Source organism: Rhinolophus hipposideros (assembly GCF_964194185.1).
Source record: "Rhinolophus hipposideros genome assembly, chromosome: X".
NCBI classification, from domain to species: Eukaryota; Metazoa; Chordata; class Mammalia; order Chiroptera; family Rhinolophidae; genus Rhinolophus; species Rhinolophus hipposideros.
Genome location: NC_138046.1, coordinates 94419064 through 94437012, shown reverse-complemented (window position 1 = coordinate 94437012; position 17949 = coordinate 94419064). Strand labels below are relative to the sequence as shown.

The window sequence follows — 17949 nt, the reverse complement described above, 5'->3', positions numbered from 1 at the left end:
TGCACAGAACAGTTGAGGCGACGCTAACCTATCTGCTAATGGGCACGTTCCTAACCTAGTCAGTGTTTTACTGAGAACATACTACGGACCCTACACATGATTGGACACCATGGAGTAACTAATAATGTTCATCAGTTGACATTTATTAGGCATCTAGCACATGTCAGGTACTGCGCTAAGCATGGTAGATGTACCATCTACTTAATTCTTATTCCAACTCCATGAGGTTGGCTCAGAGAGAGTCAGAGTTCACAGAACTGGAGGCGGCAAGGTGGAGTTCAATCCCAGGTCCACCTGAATCTAGCTTTAACCACTTTTATACTATATAAGACATGATGGCTAAAGGGGAATTAATTATAATCTAGGGAAACGTGGCCGACACACATGAAACAATCAGGGAACACAATAATATTAAGTAGGGGTAATTAACTCCTGACATTTGTGATTTCTCAAACTTGAGGATATTACTAAGGCATAGTGTGTCTTCATTTTCCTTGTCTATGAAACAGATAATAATTAATAATTAAACAGATAATTAAATGAGATAATAAATTCAGTAAGAATATGCAAGCTGAAGTGAGATGTGCCCATTCACTGGGGAAGGGGTCTGTGCCAGCAGGCTGGCATGTATTAGAATGTGACACAGGTGAATACAAACAGGTTTAGACTGAACCTGGCTTCCTGTAACTGGAGAGTGCAGCTATCACATGGAATCAAGTCAAATATTCTCAAGGATTATACTTGAATTCATCCTTTCATGTTTAGGTGGGAGAGTTAGGGTGCATACAGTAATTGCTTCTTTCTAGGTGGTCACTTTGAGGAAAAACTCTATTTCAATGACTGGGTAAAAGTTTTAAAAACATTGTATCATAAAGTACCATGTACCTCAAAACTCACAGTAACTGATATGATACACCTATTATATTGCTACTGTTATTTTAAAAATATCACCTCAATAGTAGTAATAACATAGATTTAAGTCAGATTTTTTCCCAATGGGCAGTCACCTGGATTTTCCACCCTCCATATATATTCCACATATACTGATGTGGCCAATGTTTTAAAAATGTTATATTCAACATGAATTTCCATCTGTAATTGTGTCTTTGAACTGCAGTGAAGTAGACAACTATGGACCTTCTTCTACAGAAAGGTGTCTTATCTATTTTGAGTTCTGCTTAACCATTTAGTTTTATAATAGTCTACAATTATAAAGGATAGCCAAATACAGGTGCTATCCTTATTTTCCATACAGTAGAAATGAATGAAGAAAAACAGGAATTTTGCATTGTCAGGAGATATAATAACTCTTCCAATATATCACCTAGATTCAGAGAATTCTTTGTTAGTGAAAACTGTCTCCAATTTGAGCTCCTGTGGTTTAAGTAACATAAACAGTTCCAGTGACTTAGGGACTGTCTTATCAGGAAGCAAATCTCTTGTCTGATGACAATGCAGTCTTTGAGGAGTCACCTCAAAAATAGTATATTTACAACTGTGACACAAAGTAAACAAACGAATCTTAATGTATTTGGTATTAGTTGGTACTGTAATCTTAACAGTCTGATATTATACATATAAAAATGCATTTGATGAGGATGGCTGTTTTATGAGGAATATTACAAGCTTTTTTTAAAGGTTAAGGGGAATAAGAAGTACAAACTTCCATTTATAAAATAAATAAGTCATGGGGATGTAATATACAGCACAGGGAATAACTTTGCACGGTGACAGATGGTTACTAGACTTATTGTGGTGATCACATTGCAAGGTATATAAATATTGAATCACTATGTTGTATACCTGAAACTAATATAGTATTGTATGCCAACTATACTTTAATAAAAATTTAAAAAAATATTATAAACTTCTTCTGAAAGTAAGGTTTTAGTTTTATGGAAGTTTAATTGTTACTTACCATGAAATGAGGTTGTGTTAAAATACGCTTTAGTTCCTTTGCATCATTATTCTCAGGGTAACATGAAATTTCTTCCAATACCTGAAACGTAAAAAATAAGCAAGATATATAATAGTGAAAACAGGATGTAAGATTTAAAAAATATAGAGTTCTTTTAAATTAAAAACTATGAATGAATTTTTAATGGCAGGCAAAACAATTATTTTGGAAAAATTCATCATTTTATTCAAAGGTTATTAATATATGAGAGAACTATATTGATAGCAACAAAAATAAAACAAATTGCTGTAATAGTCTCTGCCTATATTATCCAACTATAACCCAAAGGGTTATTGAAAAACACAAAACAAAACAAGTCCACAGCACATATTTATTACAGGTGTAAGTAACTTTAATTCAGTTAATGGAAAAATATCTCCGCAAACCTTTCTTCCAAACTCACCACCAAAATGAATCTAATAAAACTTAATAACAGCTTTCTTTTATATTAACAAAACTGTCAATTCCTTTTAGAATGATTAAAATGACATAGGTCAAATAAAAACAATTTAAAGAAGAAAAACACTTAGATAATTTTCCTTGCAGCCTGGGAGAATCAATGTTATCTTCCATACTCATCTCCTCACATAGAAAGAACCACACCTCTGCCAGTGGTTCCTAGGATTAATTGTCAGGGAATCCAAGAGAATAATTAAAAAAACCAAAAACCCAAACTTTTCTCTTTCTACTCAAATTTTCTTCACTAATTATAGGTGTTAACATTTTCTCTGTACAGGTGAAATGGTTGTTTTCAAGGGAAGTTGTTCTTCAAAAGTTATTCCTCAACACCAGGATGGAATTTACCCATTTAAAATTTGATTATGTGATATTGGCCCTGGGGAAAGCCTTTGTTCTCTTTCAGAGTAAACACACTGTTAGATTCTTAACAGCAGGTGGTTGGACTCACAGAGTGGTTGGTTATACACATTGCATTCAGTCCGAAAAGTGGATCCAATCAAGGATTGCTTCAGCAGGACTGGATGTCAGGGGCACAAAAGTCATCCATCCAATAGGAACCTCCTACTTCAAGTTGAAGACTCTTAATACTGGGGCAGGAAGGGATATTATGAAGTCACTTAGCCTAAGGCTTAGATTTCAGCAGCATACTTATTGTGCTATCTAACCACTTCCTCAAGGAAGAATGAACGAACAGACAGAAACTACAGGGTTTCTTTCTTACCTAAATGCATCTTTACCAAGTGACTGGTTATGCTGATAATTCATATGGTTTAATGACGATAAGCCAACTTTTGTTGTCTTTTATGCTTTGAGTTTTTCTACCAGTGAAATGAAGGGATGAAACCATATACTCTCTCTGGTCCCCTACTACTTTCACAGTCTATGATTTTAAACACTGACATGTGGTCTCCTAAGTTAGCACTGCTCCAGGCTGGTGTCCTGACCACATGGGCAGGCCTAGTAGACCCCACATCCCTGGTCTTGTTTCTCAGTGAATATACGATATTTTCCAGTATGGGTCTTGTGTTTAAAATCTGATAGGGAGGGAATTCTGTCTTTCATATTCTTTTACTTAGTAATCTCACTTTATAAGAAACATTTTTTTTCAAAGGGAAATATTTGCAAAAAGACTTTTATAACATCAAAAAGTGAAAAAAAAACCCTAGGTGTCTAACAATGGAGGAATTGCTAATTCATTATAATTTAGTAATAGCAAAGAAAAATTATGCTGTCATTAGAATTTATATATACAAAGACAAAGTAGACACATGGAAAAATGCTCATTATATAATGTTAGGTAAATGAAAGATACATTTTGATTGAAACTATATGAAAATTTATATGCAAATGGTAGTGACTGGAAAAGGATATGCAAATGAAAATTACTGTGTTAGGGTGATGGGATTATAAATGAATTTTTATTTTCCAAACTTTTTGCAATGTCATGTGTCTATATTAAAAAAGTTTTAAAACGTCTATGACAGATATACATTGACAATTTATAAAAATGACTTATCGCTGAACTTAGTTGATGTAGATATTTAATTAACTTTCAAACATTACCACCTTAAAAAAGCAACTCAAATTTTCAGAGCATGTCTATTTCCACCAAGTGCAGTAAAATAATTTTTTAAAAAGAGAAGCACAATTGATATGTTAACGTGTTCAAGTTTACACAGCAGAACCAGAACCAGAAATCTAGACAATGCTGCTGCTGAGATTTTTTTCTTTTCTCTATGCAAATACTCAGTGATCAACTTAGAAATATTAAATCTGAGTATAATGGTCCAACTGTGACTCTAAGGAAACTGCCTCTTCCTGTGCAGGAGAAATGTTTTCAATAAAGGTAGCAAATGTGATACCCTGATACATTTACAAAATATATCACTTACCTCTTTGGCTCTCTGTACTGCATCACTCGGAGGATTCCTGATTTGTGGTGAAGACTTTGTGTTAATTTTGTCATACAGCTAAAAGCAAAGGAGAAAATCCAATCAACAGTTATCAGTCTTTGCTAAAATCCAGAACTTCATATTTATTGTTTCACCAAACAATATTTTCATCTTAAGATGGCTGACGATTTCAGTGGGATCTTCTTGTTAATCATCTCTTATTCGTTCAAGGAAACTTGTCAGAATACGAGCTGAATGCATATCTTTCTTTAAAATCATATTTAAATAGATGGTCCAAAATTCTGTCAATGTGGCAATTTCCTTATTTTAAATTCATCAATATTTCAGTAATCACAGTACTTTTTTCCTCTGATACAAGCAACATTTAATAAGATGAATACAGAGTAAAATTAAAGAACTCTTTCTGGCCAAGATGCCTAAAAGAATTTTCACGGAAATCTAAATCTTGGGAAAGGGCAAACCCAACTCCTTCTAGGAAGGAATGTTCTCGCAAAAGGTTTATGCCTATTTTACTAGGGCTGGTCATTAACAGTATCAGTGCTGGCATTCTCCACAGGAAATCATGGACATAAACTTTTTTCCTTTTGTATTTGAAATTCAGAGTATGAGAAGACTGTGAAAGAATATAAATCTATTTTTAAAACCCCATACATCTAAATGATCCAAAATTTAACTTTCTGAAGAAAATTAATTCATTAGAGAAAAATCTCTATAGTGTAGAAAATGCAATTAAAATATTACTTTCTACCTTAGATGAAATGTCTCATTCAACAATCTGCTTTGAAAAGTGACAAGTTAAAAATGATCTTGGCTAGTCTGCCACTTCTATTTCCTAACTTCTCTAAAACAGGTGGGGATTTTAGGGGGGTTGGTTTTGGTTTTGTCTTTTTTTACCTCCCCTACTATGCGCAACCATGCTAGTTGAGAGGTCAAATATTGACTAAGCATTCTTCAGATTACAGTTAGATTTGTTGATACGCATGCAAGACAAAGGTTTACAATTTGTATATATTTGGGCTACACCATACATAAAAATGCCTAACGACAAGCAAATAAATGTCTAATGACAAATAAATAAATTTATTTAAAAAATGCCTACTGAAAACAATGTGAGGTTAGAGTAGTGACTATTTTTAAATGATGGCATTAAGAAAGCACTACTAAAACAGAAACCTGTATGGTGTAAGTAGGTTAGTAAAACGCTGGTCTATTTAAGATATTATATTAACATATAGAGAGCTAGTGATGTGTGGCTGTTCCACCAAAGTTTGCCCAAATCTCTGTACAATACACGTGGGAAGTCTCCATCCTCTGACTGGTTTCTATTTCTAAAGATTGTAAATTTTGAATTTTGGAACTAGGGAATATATTTTCCCATAGAAACAATGTTATACACAGTGTTAGGTTCCTAGATTAGTCTATAGAGATGAAAGCAATACTGTACATATACAGCAAAAAACAGAAGACCCCCTCCCCAAGTAAAGAACCATAAGTTAAATAAAAAAAACATTTAAAATACACAACACGTAAAAAATACAGTCATCACCTGACATGTCATAATACTGATAATTAAACAAAATTAAAAAAACTACATGAATAATAAAAATATTTTTAAAACTTTTGAATGCTACTCTGAAAAAAAAGCAAATTTAACTCAAGGCTTTACATACTGACGGCACTATCACTTTATAATACCTCATTTCATCACGAAAAGTTTTGCCTTTCTTTTCACCAAGGGCTATTACTAGCATTACTTTCAAAAACTTCAACTATGATTAGGATTAGTTCCTATTTACACATTTAATAAATGCACATTTGTTTTTACTCACAAAGCAACAAAAATTCCACAGCTCCCAGAATTGCTCTCTCTCTGTCAGGAGACTTTTTATTTTTGGCTTGGTCTTACTACGCCAAATACGGTGCCCTAGGTCTATGTCAGTGTGGTTTCTTGAAGACTCACAGCATAATCAGCTGGAATGGTGATTAAACATACAGATTCCTTGGCCTCACTTCAGACTTAGTGAATCAGAATTTGAAAAGGGGGTCCAGAAATCTGTGCTTTAATAAACTCTTTAGGTATTTGTAAATCTTTATGCCCACTGTTAAGTTCTGAGAATTAGAGTAGTACCAATAATAACAATGACAATTGCTTTTATTGAGCACTTATTAGATGCTACTACTTAAAGTTCTTAATCTGTATTCTTCATTTAACCTCAAACAACTCTATAAGGTTGACACCCCTACTTCCCATCTTTACAGATGAGAGAACCGAGGCATAGGGCAGTCAAGTGAGAACCACCATTCTGGCCTTAGAACGTCACAGGTTGCAGATGCTTTCAAGGCCCTGCTCCGCGGAAAGTGCTCAGACCAAGTTTTCCTCTGCTCCTTTGGTCTGGCCTGATCCAGTTCATCACACACTCACCCAAAGTTCAACTGAACTAGTGGTGGGATGAGGGTGAGGTGGGATGCTTAATATCAAAGGCAGATACAGTAAGAAGCAATTAAACAAAAGGGCCTTCTGCCTGAATTGGGGGCGTTGGGCTCTGCCCCTCCAGCTCCGAGGAAGAGCACAGGACTGGAGCTCTTAAGGCAGGTACTAGATGAAATGGGTGGTATCCATGTGGCTAAGAATAGATGGTGAATCTCCACTGCCTGCTCATTAACCAAAAAGGGAAATAAGAACCAAGGCAGGAAGGGGCAGGGAAGGGGCTCAGGCTACTATCAGTGGGAAGGAGGGACCCCTTGTTGATCCACCCATCCATCCATGCATCCATGCATTGAATATTTATTGAGGTCCTACTATACACTAGGCATTCGGGTTGTATTTACTAGGGTTATGAAGATGAAAAGGATGAGAACTCTTGTCCTCAAAGAACTCACAAATTCCAAAGACATGTATAACCAAAGGCCCAGAAACGTATGGCAGCTTGGTCCCTTTGGGGACCGGAGAGTAGTTTGGGCTCCAGCACTATTAACTGGAGAGGATCTCAGTGAGCAGCACCAAGTTATGTGTATGTATAACATGCCAACCTTCATTTCCCCCCTCAATTTCTATGACTGTATTTTTGCCTTAGGGACTAAATATTTTAAGGATTCCCATAATACAAAGTGTTTGAGAAACGTGGAGAAACAGGTAAATAAAGTCATCAACGGATGGAAATTTGAACTCAACATAACTTAAAAGTTTTTAAAACAGGAGTCAGAAATACGCAGCTTTTCAACTTCTCATTCCTATGGGTCATCTTCATATTGTATGTTGCCTATAAGGTAAAATTCAGGGTTCGAAGTTCAAATCCAGGTGGAGTTTTGTTAAGGTCTGGGGCAAGTGATAGGTGGTTGGATTTTGAGAACAAACGAAAGCTTCAGCTCCTCTTTCTTAACACACTTTACCTCCTCCCTGAGTCCATTATGTATAAAGAATATACAAAATAATGTGATTTGGGACTTTGTCTGTTTTGGATTTTCAGCTAAAGTCCAGAGGCAAGGCCAGTAGGAAGTAAGTGGCACCAAGTCGGCTAGGAAACTGCCAGATCATCCCTCTAGAGCTTGCTGAAAGGTGGCCAAAATGGTCCTTCCACAGTCATCCCAGCACCCCATTCTGCCTACAGAAGCTGAAGCCTGGAATCTGTAGGAATCACAGGATGAGGAGAGCATGTATTTGATTTTCCCTTTCCTTTCCTGATGGGGAAGAAAGGAGAGGGAGTTGCCCCCTTCCTCGTGCAAGTGAAGAATGGTGGATGCTCCAAAAGAATCGTGCATGGAAACCGGAGGTGCCAGCGAGGAGAGCTCACTATCTCATTCTTTGGAGGGATGCTTGCTGAGTTGCAGCAACTTACAAGGCCTATCTTGGTGCACCAGGAAAGAGCCCGGTGTGAGAGTGCTTGGGGGCAACTTGATATGTGGTATTTGGGGTTCCAAGTGAAAAGGGACTGTTGCCTCTTTCCTGGCTGGAGGCCACCTGGGGCAGCCCTTGGTGGTAGGGTGAGGGCAGCCCACACTGGTGTTGTATACTGGGGCAAGAATGTGTGTGTTTCCCACTGAGTCAAGCTGCTGTCTCAGAAAGTAATCTGGCTGGAGCCTTCTTGATGGAACCTGCCCAAGAAAGCTGTCTGCACAGAGCAAGTGGACCCAGAAGTTAAGTAGCTGTGTGGTAACAGCTGGGGGCAGAAGCAACCCAGGACAGAGCCAACATCTGGATGCCTGCCACACTGAGGGCATTAACCGACAAGGCGGGCAATGGCTGCGTGAGGGACAAGATTATAGAACATGCTGTTTAAGTGCTTCTTTCTTTTTTCCACAGACTCTTGAATTATTTGATATTCTGTAACAGTACTTAAGCATGGGACTGAGTACACAGTAGATGTTTAATACATGTTTCTTTAAAAAAAAACAAATGAGTATTTAAGCTGGTGCATGGGAACTATAAATAGACATACTTTTTAAAAAATTCAGAGTAACATACAAATAAACAGTGGGAATACTTATTTCTTAGCCTGTTTCTTTAGGAGCCAAATATCATTTATTTTCAGTGCTGCTTGCGTAGTTAAAAAATTTCCTGCAAAATTAAGAAATTGTATTTTGACCACATTTAATTTTCGTTTTTTTTTTTGTATGTTTCAAGTATGGCTTACTTCACAAGTTTTCAAGGTAGAAGGGATCTTAGATATTAACATGACTCAAATCCTCCATTTTAAGAAGGAGAAAGCTGAGGTCCAGTGAGGCAAAGTGACAAGCTCGGGGTCCTGCAGCCAGAACAGCAGTGACTAGATCGTGGCCGCCTGGTGACCTGTCCTTTCTTTCATACCAGATTAGAATTCAGTAATACACAAAGTCTCATGTCAGGGAGATATCTTAGCAAATACTTGGGGAAAGAACTGTAGAAAATGCCATTTATAGGCTGTAGGAAAAAAATACACGAAATATGACTTGCAGGATATCTACCAATCAACTATAAGCCTTGCCCTGTTAAATAATGTTAGAATCCTAATCCTTTTAGGGCCAGATGGTAAATATTTCAGGCTTTGAAGACCATTTGAACTCTGTCACAACCACTCAATCCTGCTGTGTATGGAAGACAGCCATTAACAAATCATAAATGAATAGGAGTGGCTGGGTTACAATAAAACTTTACTTACAAGACCAGGTGGCTGGCTGGAATTGGCCTGAGAGCTGCATCTGGCTGCTCTAGAAGCTTAAATGCAAGGTTGATTGGAATGACAAAATATATTTCCTTTGCTATTTGCTTTCCTGAAATTTGAAGATATCACGTGTATTTGTAAAGCTGAGGTGTGGAGGGTGAGGCAGAGGGAGGGAGGGAAGAATATTAATAAATTATCCCCAGAGAGAAAACAAGAATGAATTGATTATTGTTTGATTTCTCTTTCTAATGAAATTATATTTACCCAGCCTCAGCACTTTTTATTTAAAGAAAAAGGCAAAATGAGGAAATATGAACAGCTGCAAGGGGAACAGACTGTTTCACACTGTCTCCCTCACAGGCAGGCCTGCTCTTGGCCAGTCTCTGGCACTGGGTCAGGTATGACCACACACAGCTACAGACACGTTTTATCTTTCTGTCAAGGAGTACGAGCACATTTCCATTAGGAGGGCACATTCTGTATTTGAGAAGGGGTGTTTTAAACAAAGCAGAATAAAGTGAGTGGTAACGTTAAATTCAACTCTCCTGAGATTATACTTTCAAACACTTAAAGACGATGAAATCAGTTTATATGTCACTTTTTATTTACATTCAAAACACTAAATCATTTCATGTGTTACCATACTTCATTATATCTCACTGTCTTCTCTGATTTCTAGTCCTCAAATAGAGGATTATTTTGCTCATAGTTTATACCCAGCTTTTAGCAAGATCAACGTTTAAAATGGGACGACTGGCAGAGAACCTGTAAAATTACTGTCACTGGGTTATGTGTCCCACTAGGTTTTTAGTATAGAGAAAACCAAATCCAAGGACCGGAAGGTATATTTGTTGAGAAAGATTGTAGCTTTTGTAACTAGACTGCAGACATGGGCTAAATAATGTCTTATTTGTAGAGTTGCAGCAAACACTGAAGATACTGAAGAAGCTCCTTGCTGGAGAAGAACTGAAGTGTTCAAGAGTCAAATATTTAGTTACAAAGTATGTAATGAAATGTGCCTGTGACCCTAGTAAAACAGATAATAACACAGATCACAAGTTTATACTGCACAACAATAATGGAATTAACTTGTACTGGAAATAGAGTAACTTATTAAGACTTTATATTTTTTTGGAAGAACCTGTGTGATTAGGAACAAAGTTCCAATGTCACATCTTTTTAGTGAACCCAGCAGATCAGTCATTGATATCCAACAGAATTAAAAAAAAATACATTTGAAATCCAGCAAAACGTTAGGGAAAGAAGATTTAATACTAAAATATAAGGAACTGATATCCAACTACTGCACTGGAGTTGAATTTCAGAAATTAGAGATCGGAGAAATCTTCTGAGATCTAAAATCTATTTTTCTCCTGCTCAAGTTTATATATAAACTTGCTGTCTCTTGGTTAAAAATATGAAAACGCCCTTTGAAATATCTTTGGCATCATTAAAACATGACACAGTCCAAACTAGGAAAAGAGCAGTATATTTAACAGCGGCCTAAAGATTGCATGATGAGAAATGTAAGTGTGAAAGAAACACACTACAAAATTTAAAACGGCATTTTCAAAAATTTAAGAAGGTATAATTAAACTTTGGAAGGAACTGACATAACCTGCCCATCTTACAAATCTATGAACAATTATGCATCATTGGGATATTATGATTTACAAAAAAATTAAAATCACCTAGGACATTTTTTTCTTTTATGAGATACAAAAATGCCTACTTATGAGCACTAAAAATAGTTTTTCCTAAAAATTTAGATTCTACAAAACTTCTGAAAATCAGTTTTTAAAAAATAGCTGAAGAAAGGACTCAAAGATTTGTCATGCAGATTGATTATTCATCTGGATGGAGATAATGCCACATTCATCTGAAGAGTGAACTTCCATTTTATTTGCACATTATCCTTCACCATTTGTACTATGTGCTAACTTTCCCTCTGAAAGTTCAGAAAACGTGTAAATAGCTAAATTTTATAACTCTTAAACTAAACTTGTTTCTTACATTTAAAAAATGGGCATCAACTCCACAAATCTAGTGACCGTACTAAAGTAGCAGGAGTCTCACTTTGGAATTTAGACTTTCTCTGGAGGAAGGTTCAGGGCTGCTACCAGTACTATGGTCCAGTTTATATTGGGCAATTCAAGTTAGAAATGGACATCCGATATACTGCATTTTGTATTTAGTGGCCAATAAGAATGTTCCTGGAAGCCCTTGAGTTAGATATCCCAGGAAAGCTTTAGCCTAAGAGTACAGCAGTGCAATGCTAGCTTAAATCAAGTTATAAATAATGTATTACAGAATTGTACTCCTGAAATCGATGTGACTTTACTAACAATTATCATCCCAATAAACTTTAATTAAAAAAAAGTTTTAGAAAATCACGATGGGGTGATTACTTGAAATCTTAAAAAGAGGCCCGGCTGGCTTAGTAATATGCTACTGTAACTAAATCCATTATGATAGTTTTCTTCTGACAGCACATAGGAAACGGAAAAATTAGTATATCTGGGCCATCTGAAGATTTCACGAAAGAGTTGTAAAAAAATACCTGGGATTATGTAAGCGAAGGTACCCCTAAGGAGGCTTGCTTGGCTTACGTTTTATTTGTTTGTGTACAGACCTGCTTTTAAGTCCCATTAGAACACTGTACTTATGGGGATTTATTTTTGAATTCAGGAAATTAAGACTTCCTTGACCTTTTAGTTCAATCTAAAAAGACTGTCCTTTTGGTGGACTAACAGTGTAAGTTACTGTGGCGGATTTCTGTCAGCTCTTTCTGAGAAACTCAAACCCTGGCCTCAGATGACCTAACTTTACTATTCTTTAGGCCTTTTGCAGTTGCCAAATAATGCTAAAATTGAACCCTGTAAGAAACAAATCATAATGCTTATTCTTGAGCAAACAAAAGAAAGCATGAGGAAAAAGCCTATAGAGATGAAATAAGCAGGCTTTATTTTGCTTTTAATGAAAAAACTTTCTGAAATGGGGCACTTTTTAATACTAGATACAAGAGTTTGCCCAACTGAGAAATTTCACTATGATATAAATTTCTTTTTTATTAAAAAAACCAATAACACCTGAAACTAATAAAATAATTATTTAAAAAAAACACACTCAAAACATTTTTAAAAAGTGTTAAAACCTCATTTCCTAATGAGTTCTTCTGAAGCATCTGCAATAATATTTAAATGATATTTATACTAAATGAATATCCTATTAATAATTTGCTGCTTTAAAAGAAAACATTTACATTAGGTGTGTCTGTCATATACTATTTTATGTAATTATAGACCCAGTACAATAATTTCTGACTTATGATATGACTTTCATTTTGCATAGGTAAATACCAAGCTTTGGTACAAGTAGCTGTAGCAAAAATGAATTTCTGTTGTGGAAAGTTAAGAGAGAAGAAAACAAAGACAGTCTAGCAGAAGTGGTTTTATGGTATAATGTTTGAAGGGCCACAAAGAGAAGGAACAGCTAAATTCTTGGATTGTGAATGCTGCAAGCCAATCCCATTGAATGTTCTTTAACTGAATTCCTTTGAACCCTGTAAGAAACAAATCATAATGCTTATTCTTGAGCAAACAAAAGAAAGCATGAGGAAAAAGCCTATACTGCATTCCTTTCTAGGGGGAAATCCCCTCCTTTCCTTGAAAATAGCATGAAGAAGAATCAGTGCTTGCTGCACTCTGAAGGCTTTTTGAACATTCCTTTGCCTTCTGGTAAGGTTGGCTGTGGTGTTATAAAAAGAGAATGGCAACCAGTGGGAAACACTGGTACCATGGATAAGCCGATTCATTATTCTTGGTATTTCAGAGTAAATTCCAATCCCTGTTTTAAGGAGTAATTCATCTGAACAAATGAGGGAACTAGAGGGACTCCTGTAGTTAATAATACTTTCAGTGAAAATCACACCTTCCTTTTACAAAGATATAGAATATAGGAGCTAACTTGGAGCCCAGATAGAGCAATTACCTGGGGATGGAACTAATAAGGCTGAATTCCCTACTACCAGACAGCTTTATTTTGAAAATTTGGTTTCTCCTGTTACATAACTGTCTACCATAAAACACTGACATTGGATGAATGAAACAACAAAATGTGGTATACACAATGAAATATTTTTCAGTCTTTAAAAGGAAGGATTCTGACACATGTTACAACATGAATGAACCTTGAGCACATTATGTTAGGTGAAATAAGCCAGTCACAAAAGAACAAATATGCTATGATTCCACTTATAATGTGAGGTACCTACAGTAGTCAAATTCGCTGAGACGGAAAGTAGAATGGTGGCCGCCAGAGGCTGGGAGAGAAGGAAATGGTGAGTTGGTGTTTAAGGGGTACAGATTTTCATTTGGGGAAGCTGAAAAACTTCTGGAGGTGTATGGTGGTGATGGTTGCACAACAGTGTGAATACACTTAATGCCACTGAACTGGACATTTAAAAATGGTTACAATGGTAAATTTTATGTTATGCACATTTTACCACAGTAAAAGACAAAAATATTGATATTATGTCAAACAAAATCCACAGAAAAGCTGTGAACTTTGGGAAATGACAAACATTCATGTATTTGAATGTAGAAGAAATTAACTAAAAGAATAAACTAAAAGATGTCATTTTGAGAAGGTACCCCCCCATTGCAAAATACATAAAACTATGTAATTCATAATGTTTTTAAACAAAAAAGATAATTTGGAGTTCTTCCACAGGGCACAACTACATGTTGGTTAATAAAACAGTTCTTGGGAAAGAAGAACAAATTCAACATTTTAAAGTCAGTAAAAAGTAAAGTGTTAGCCATAGAAGTAAATATTGAGATGGAGAAATCAGTGTAATGACCCTGTGAAAGCAACTGGAATGACCCTTTCAGTGGGCTCTGTGAGCACTGCAGAGGGCAGGCAGCGTGGCTTTGCTAGACAGGCGTTAGGATACAGAGACAATGTCAGGACACTGGAAACCGATGTTGTTTGTAGTGGCAGCCATGGATTCTAAATGCTACTATGGCATCCACAGTACACAATAACCCATAGCACATGGAAGCAACTGCCAACAGTGCTTTCTCTTAAAATAATACAAAAAGGGTAAAACAGATTTTCTTAAATAAAAAGAAATATGTTACTTTTCATTTTTTCACTTTTAAAAGATTTAATTGAGATATCATTTATAAACTGTACAATTGTCCCTGTGTAAGTGGATGATGATTTTTGGTAAATTCATACAGTTATACAACCATCATCTCAATCCAGTTTTAGAACATTTCCTTCATTTCTGAAAGTTCCCTTGTGTTACATCTAAGAACTCTTTGCCTAATCCAAGGTAATGAAAATTTACTCCTATATTTTAAAAGTTTTATAGTTTTAAGTTTACAATGGATGTATGACCCACCTTGTGGAAATTTTTGTGTATGGTGTGAGGTTAAGGGTCTAAGTTCATTGCTCTGCATGTGGACATCCAGTTGCTCCAGAACCATGTTTAAAAAACAAAACACTATTCCTTCCCTAATGAATTGCCTTGACACCTTTGTTGAAAATTAATTGACCCTCATTATAAATAAACAAACCCTCATACGAGGATTTATTTCTGAACTCTATTCTGTTCTATTGATCTATGTCTATCTTTGCACCAATACAATACTAGTTTCATTACTGTAGCATTATAGTCACCTTTGAAATCAGTTCTCCAACTGTTTTTCTGTTTTCAAAACTGTTTTGTCATTTCCATATAAATTTTAAGATCAGCTTGTCACCTTCTACAAAAAGAAAAATCTGTGGGGATGTTGATAAGGGTTACATTGACTCTACAGATCAATATGGGGAAAACTGCCATCTTAACTATATCGAGTCCTCTAACCCAACAATATGATATCTCTCTCCATTTATTTAGATCTTCTTTCAGCAACATTAGTAGTTTTTGGTGTACATGCCCTATACTTCTTTTGTGCAAGCCACTAAATATTTTACTCTTTTTGATAGTATTGTGAATTTCTTTAATTTTATTTTCACATGATTTATTACTTGTATATAGAAGTACAGTTAATTTTTGTATATTGATCTTGTATCTTGAAATCTTGATAAACTTGCCATTAGTTCTAGTGGGTCATTCGTAGATTCCTTAGGATTTTCTACATATAAGAATATTTCTCAGGTGGCCAGATGGCTCAGTTGGTTAGAGCATGAGCTCTGAACGGCAGGGTTGCTGGTTCAATTCCCGCATGGGATGGTGGGCTGCACCCCCTGCAACTAAGATTGAAAACGGCGACTGGACTTGGAGTTGAGCTGTGCCCTCCACAACTAGACTGAAGGACAATGACCTGGAGCTGCTGGGCCCTGGAGAAGCACACTGTTCCCTGATAGTCCCCAATTAAAATAAAAACAGTTAAAAAAATTTCTCTGCAAGAAGATGGTATTATTTCTTCCTTTCTAATCTGTATGCCTTGAATCTCTTTTTCTTGCCTTACTGCACTGGCCAGAATCTCCAGTACAGTGTTGAATAGAGGTGGTAGGAGTAGACAGTCCTGTTTTGTTTCTGCTTGTATTAGTTTTCTATTGCTGCTTAACAAATGACCATATACCTTAGTAGCTCTTCGGGGGAAGGGAGCTAAGTTTATTGGTATCTATATTAAGAATGAAGGAAAACTACTTTGAAAATATTCAGGACATATGATATCTCTAACTCTTTACCCCAGGAATTTTGTTTTAAGTGGTACTTTTCTACTGACACTGATACTGCCATACACTGATGGAAACAGATGTGGGAGTTTTTGCCCATCCAGTTAGTAACAGTGGAATGAGAGAGCCCAGTACCCAAAGTGAGCAGCAGTGCACTTTAATCTCCAGCTCCAGTTGCTAAGCAATACAAGAACCACCACCACTGGCCCACTGTCCAGCTGGTTTCATATTTGCCGAAGCTGATTCTTAAGACGGCATGGGACCCTGAGAAGGTACCAGTAGCTCAGCCTTAGAAGGTCCTCAGATAGGCTTTATTATTCCAGACATTTAAGTGCCAATCGACTGGACTATAAATTCATGGGAAACTTAACTTTGGCATTTCCTGACTGGTAATCTATTTAAACATACAGACTTAACAGTGTATCAACTTATTTCTCAGATCCCAACTGGCTCAAAAACATCAAATTACTGCAGAAGTTCCATTTTTTTTCCCTTTAGGAAACTTCTAAGTTCTAAAAATATACTGTTCCCAAATATGACTACTAATTTAATATCATCTCAAAAAAGCAAAATAGTAAATCAAGACTTGTAATTTTCCAGTGCTAACTCCAGGTCAGATAGAAAATCTCTCTAACCTTCCCTAAACAGTAAACAATTATAAAAATAGATGTCAGTAATATTAAATATGGAGGATTCCAGATACCAGTTTATTTCTAATGCAATATTTAAAACTATTATTTGATCTATTATAAAAATCTACTTATAAATTAATATAAAACTGCTAAATTGAGTTGTTACTGCAGTTAATTTTTGTTTTATTAATCTAATCACCGATTATATTTTTAGAAAAAATAATTTTAGGATTTCCCACGAAAATAATCTTAATTAGGTGGGGTATCACATTTACTATGGAAACAGCAGTATGTAATAAATGTTAACAGCTGTTCGGATGTACGACAGATGGTGGGTAAATGTTTAAAACTTAGTTGTCAGAGTTTGGCAGAACAGATAAATGTCATTTAACAATGTTTTAGAACACTGTTGACTTACAAAATAAACATTTATTCTGTAATAACATTTCCATAAGAAATTGAGAAGACTGAGAATCACCACCAAGTAACACTTGCAAAATGCTTTTTATCTAAAGATAAACTTGATTTTTCAGTCCATCAAAAATACATCCATCATCTGACCATCCAATTTATCACATACAAGTTCCAGCCCAAAACTAATTCAAAATATCATTAAAAGATACAACTATATTTTAACACCAATTCCCAAGAAAGCCTGATTAAGGAACAACAGGGTCACATTTCACTATTTTATATTAGATGTGGGTAATTAACACTCACACCTGAAGAATCAATTCTGGGCAAAGTCAGTTTTCCATGCTGTACTGGGCTGAATACTGTCCCCTCAAAATTAATGTCTAGGGCCGGACCGGTGGCTCAAGAGGTTAGAGCTCCGTGCTCCTAATGCCGAAGGCTGCCGGTTTGATTCCCACATGGGCCAGTGGGCTCTTAACCACAAGGATGCCAGTTCGATTCCTCGACTCCCGCAAGGGATGGTGGGCTCCGCCCCCTGCAACTAAAATTGAACACAGCACCTTGAGCTGAGCTGCCGCTGAGCTCCCGGATGGCTCAGATGGTTGGAGCGCGTCCTCTCAACCACAAGGTTGCCGGTTCGACTCCCGCAAGGGATGGTGGGCTGTGCCCCTGCATCTAGAAAATGGCATCTGGACCCGGAGCCGAGCTGCGCCCTCTACAACTAAGACTGAAAGGACAACAACTTG

At 36.3% G+C, this 17949-nt stretch overlaps 1 protein-coding gene across 15 annotated transcripts in view; it reads right to left on the bottom strand.

Annotated features, from left to right (window-relative positions):
- The window catches only part of CASK (calcium/calmodulin dependent serine protein kinase), a 416202-nt gene that overhangs the window by 55491 nt on the left and 342762 nt on the right, over nucleotides 1–17949 (bottom strand). For all 15 annotated transcript variants that reach the window (XM_081041785.1, XM_081041786.1, XM_081041780.1 and 12 more), the window contains 2 exons: nucleotides 4309–4386; nucleotides 1919–1999 (listed from right to left, as the gene is read on the bottom strand). In XM_081041785.1, the coding sequence (XP_080897911.1) occupies nucleotides 1919–1999; nucleotides 4309–4386 (159 nt within the window). The remainder of the gene's footprint in view (nucleotides 1–1918; nucleotides 2000–4308; nucleotides 4387–17949) is intronic.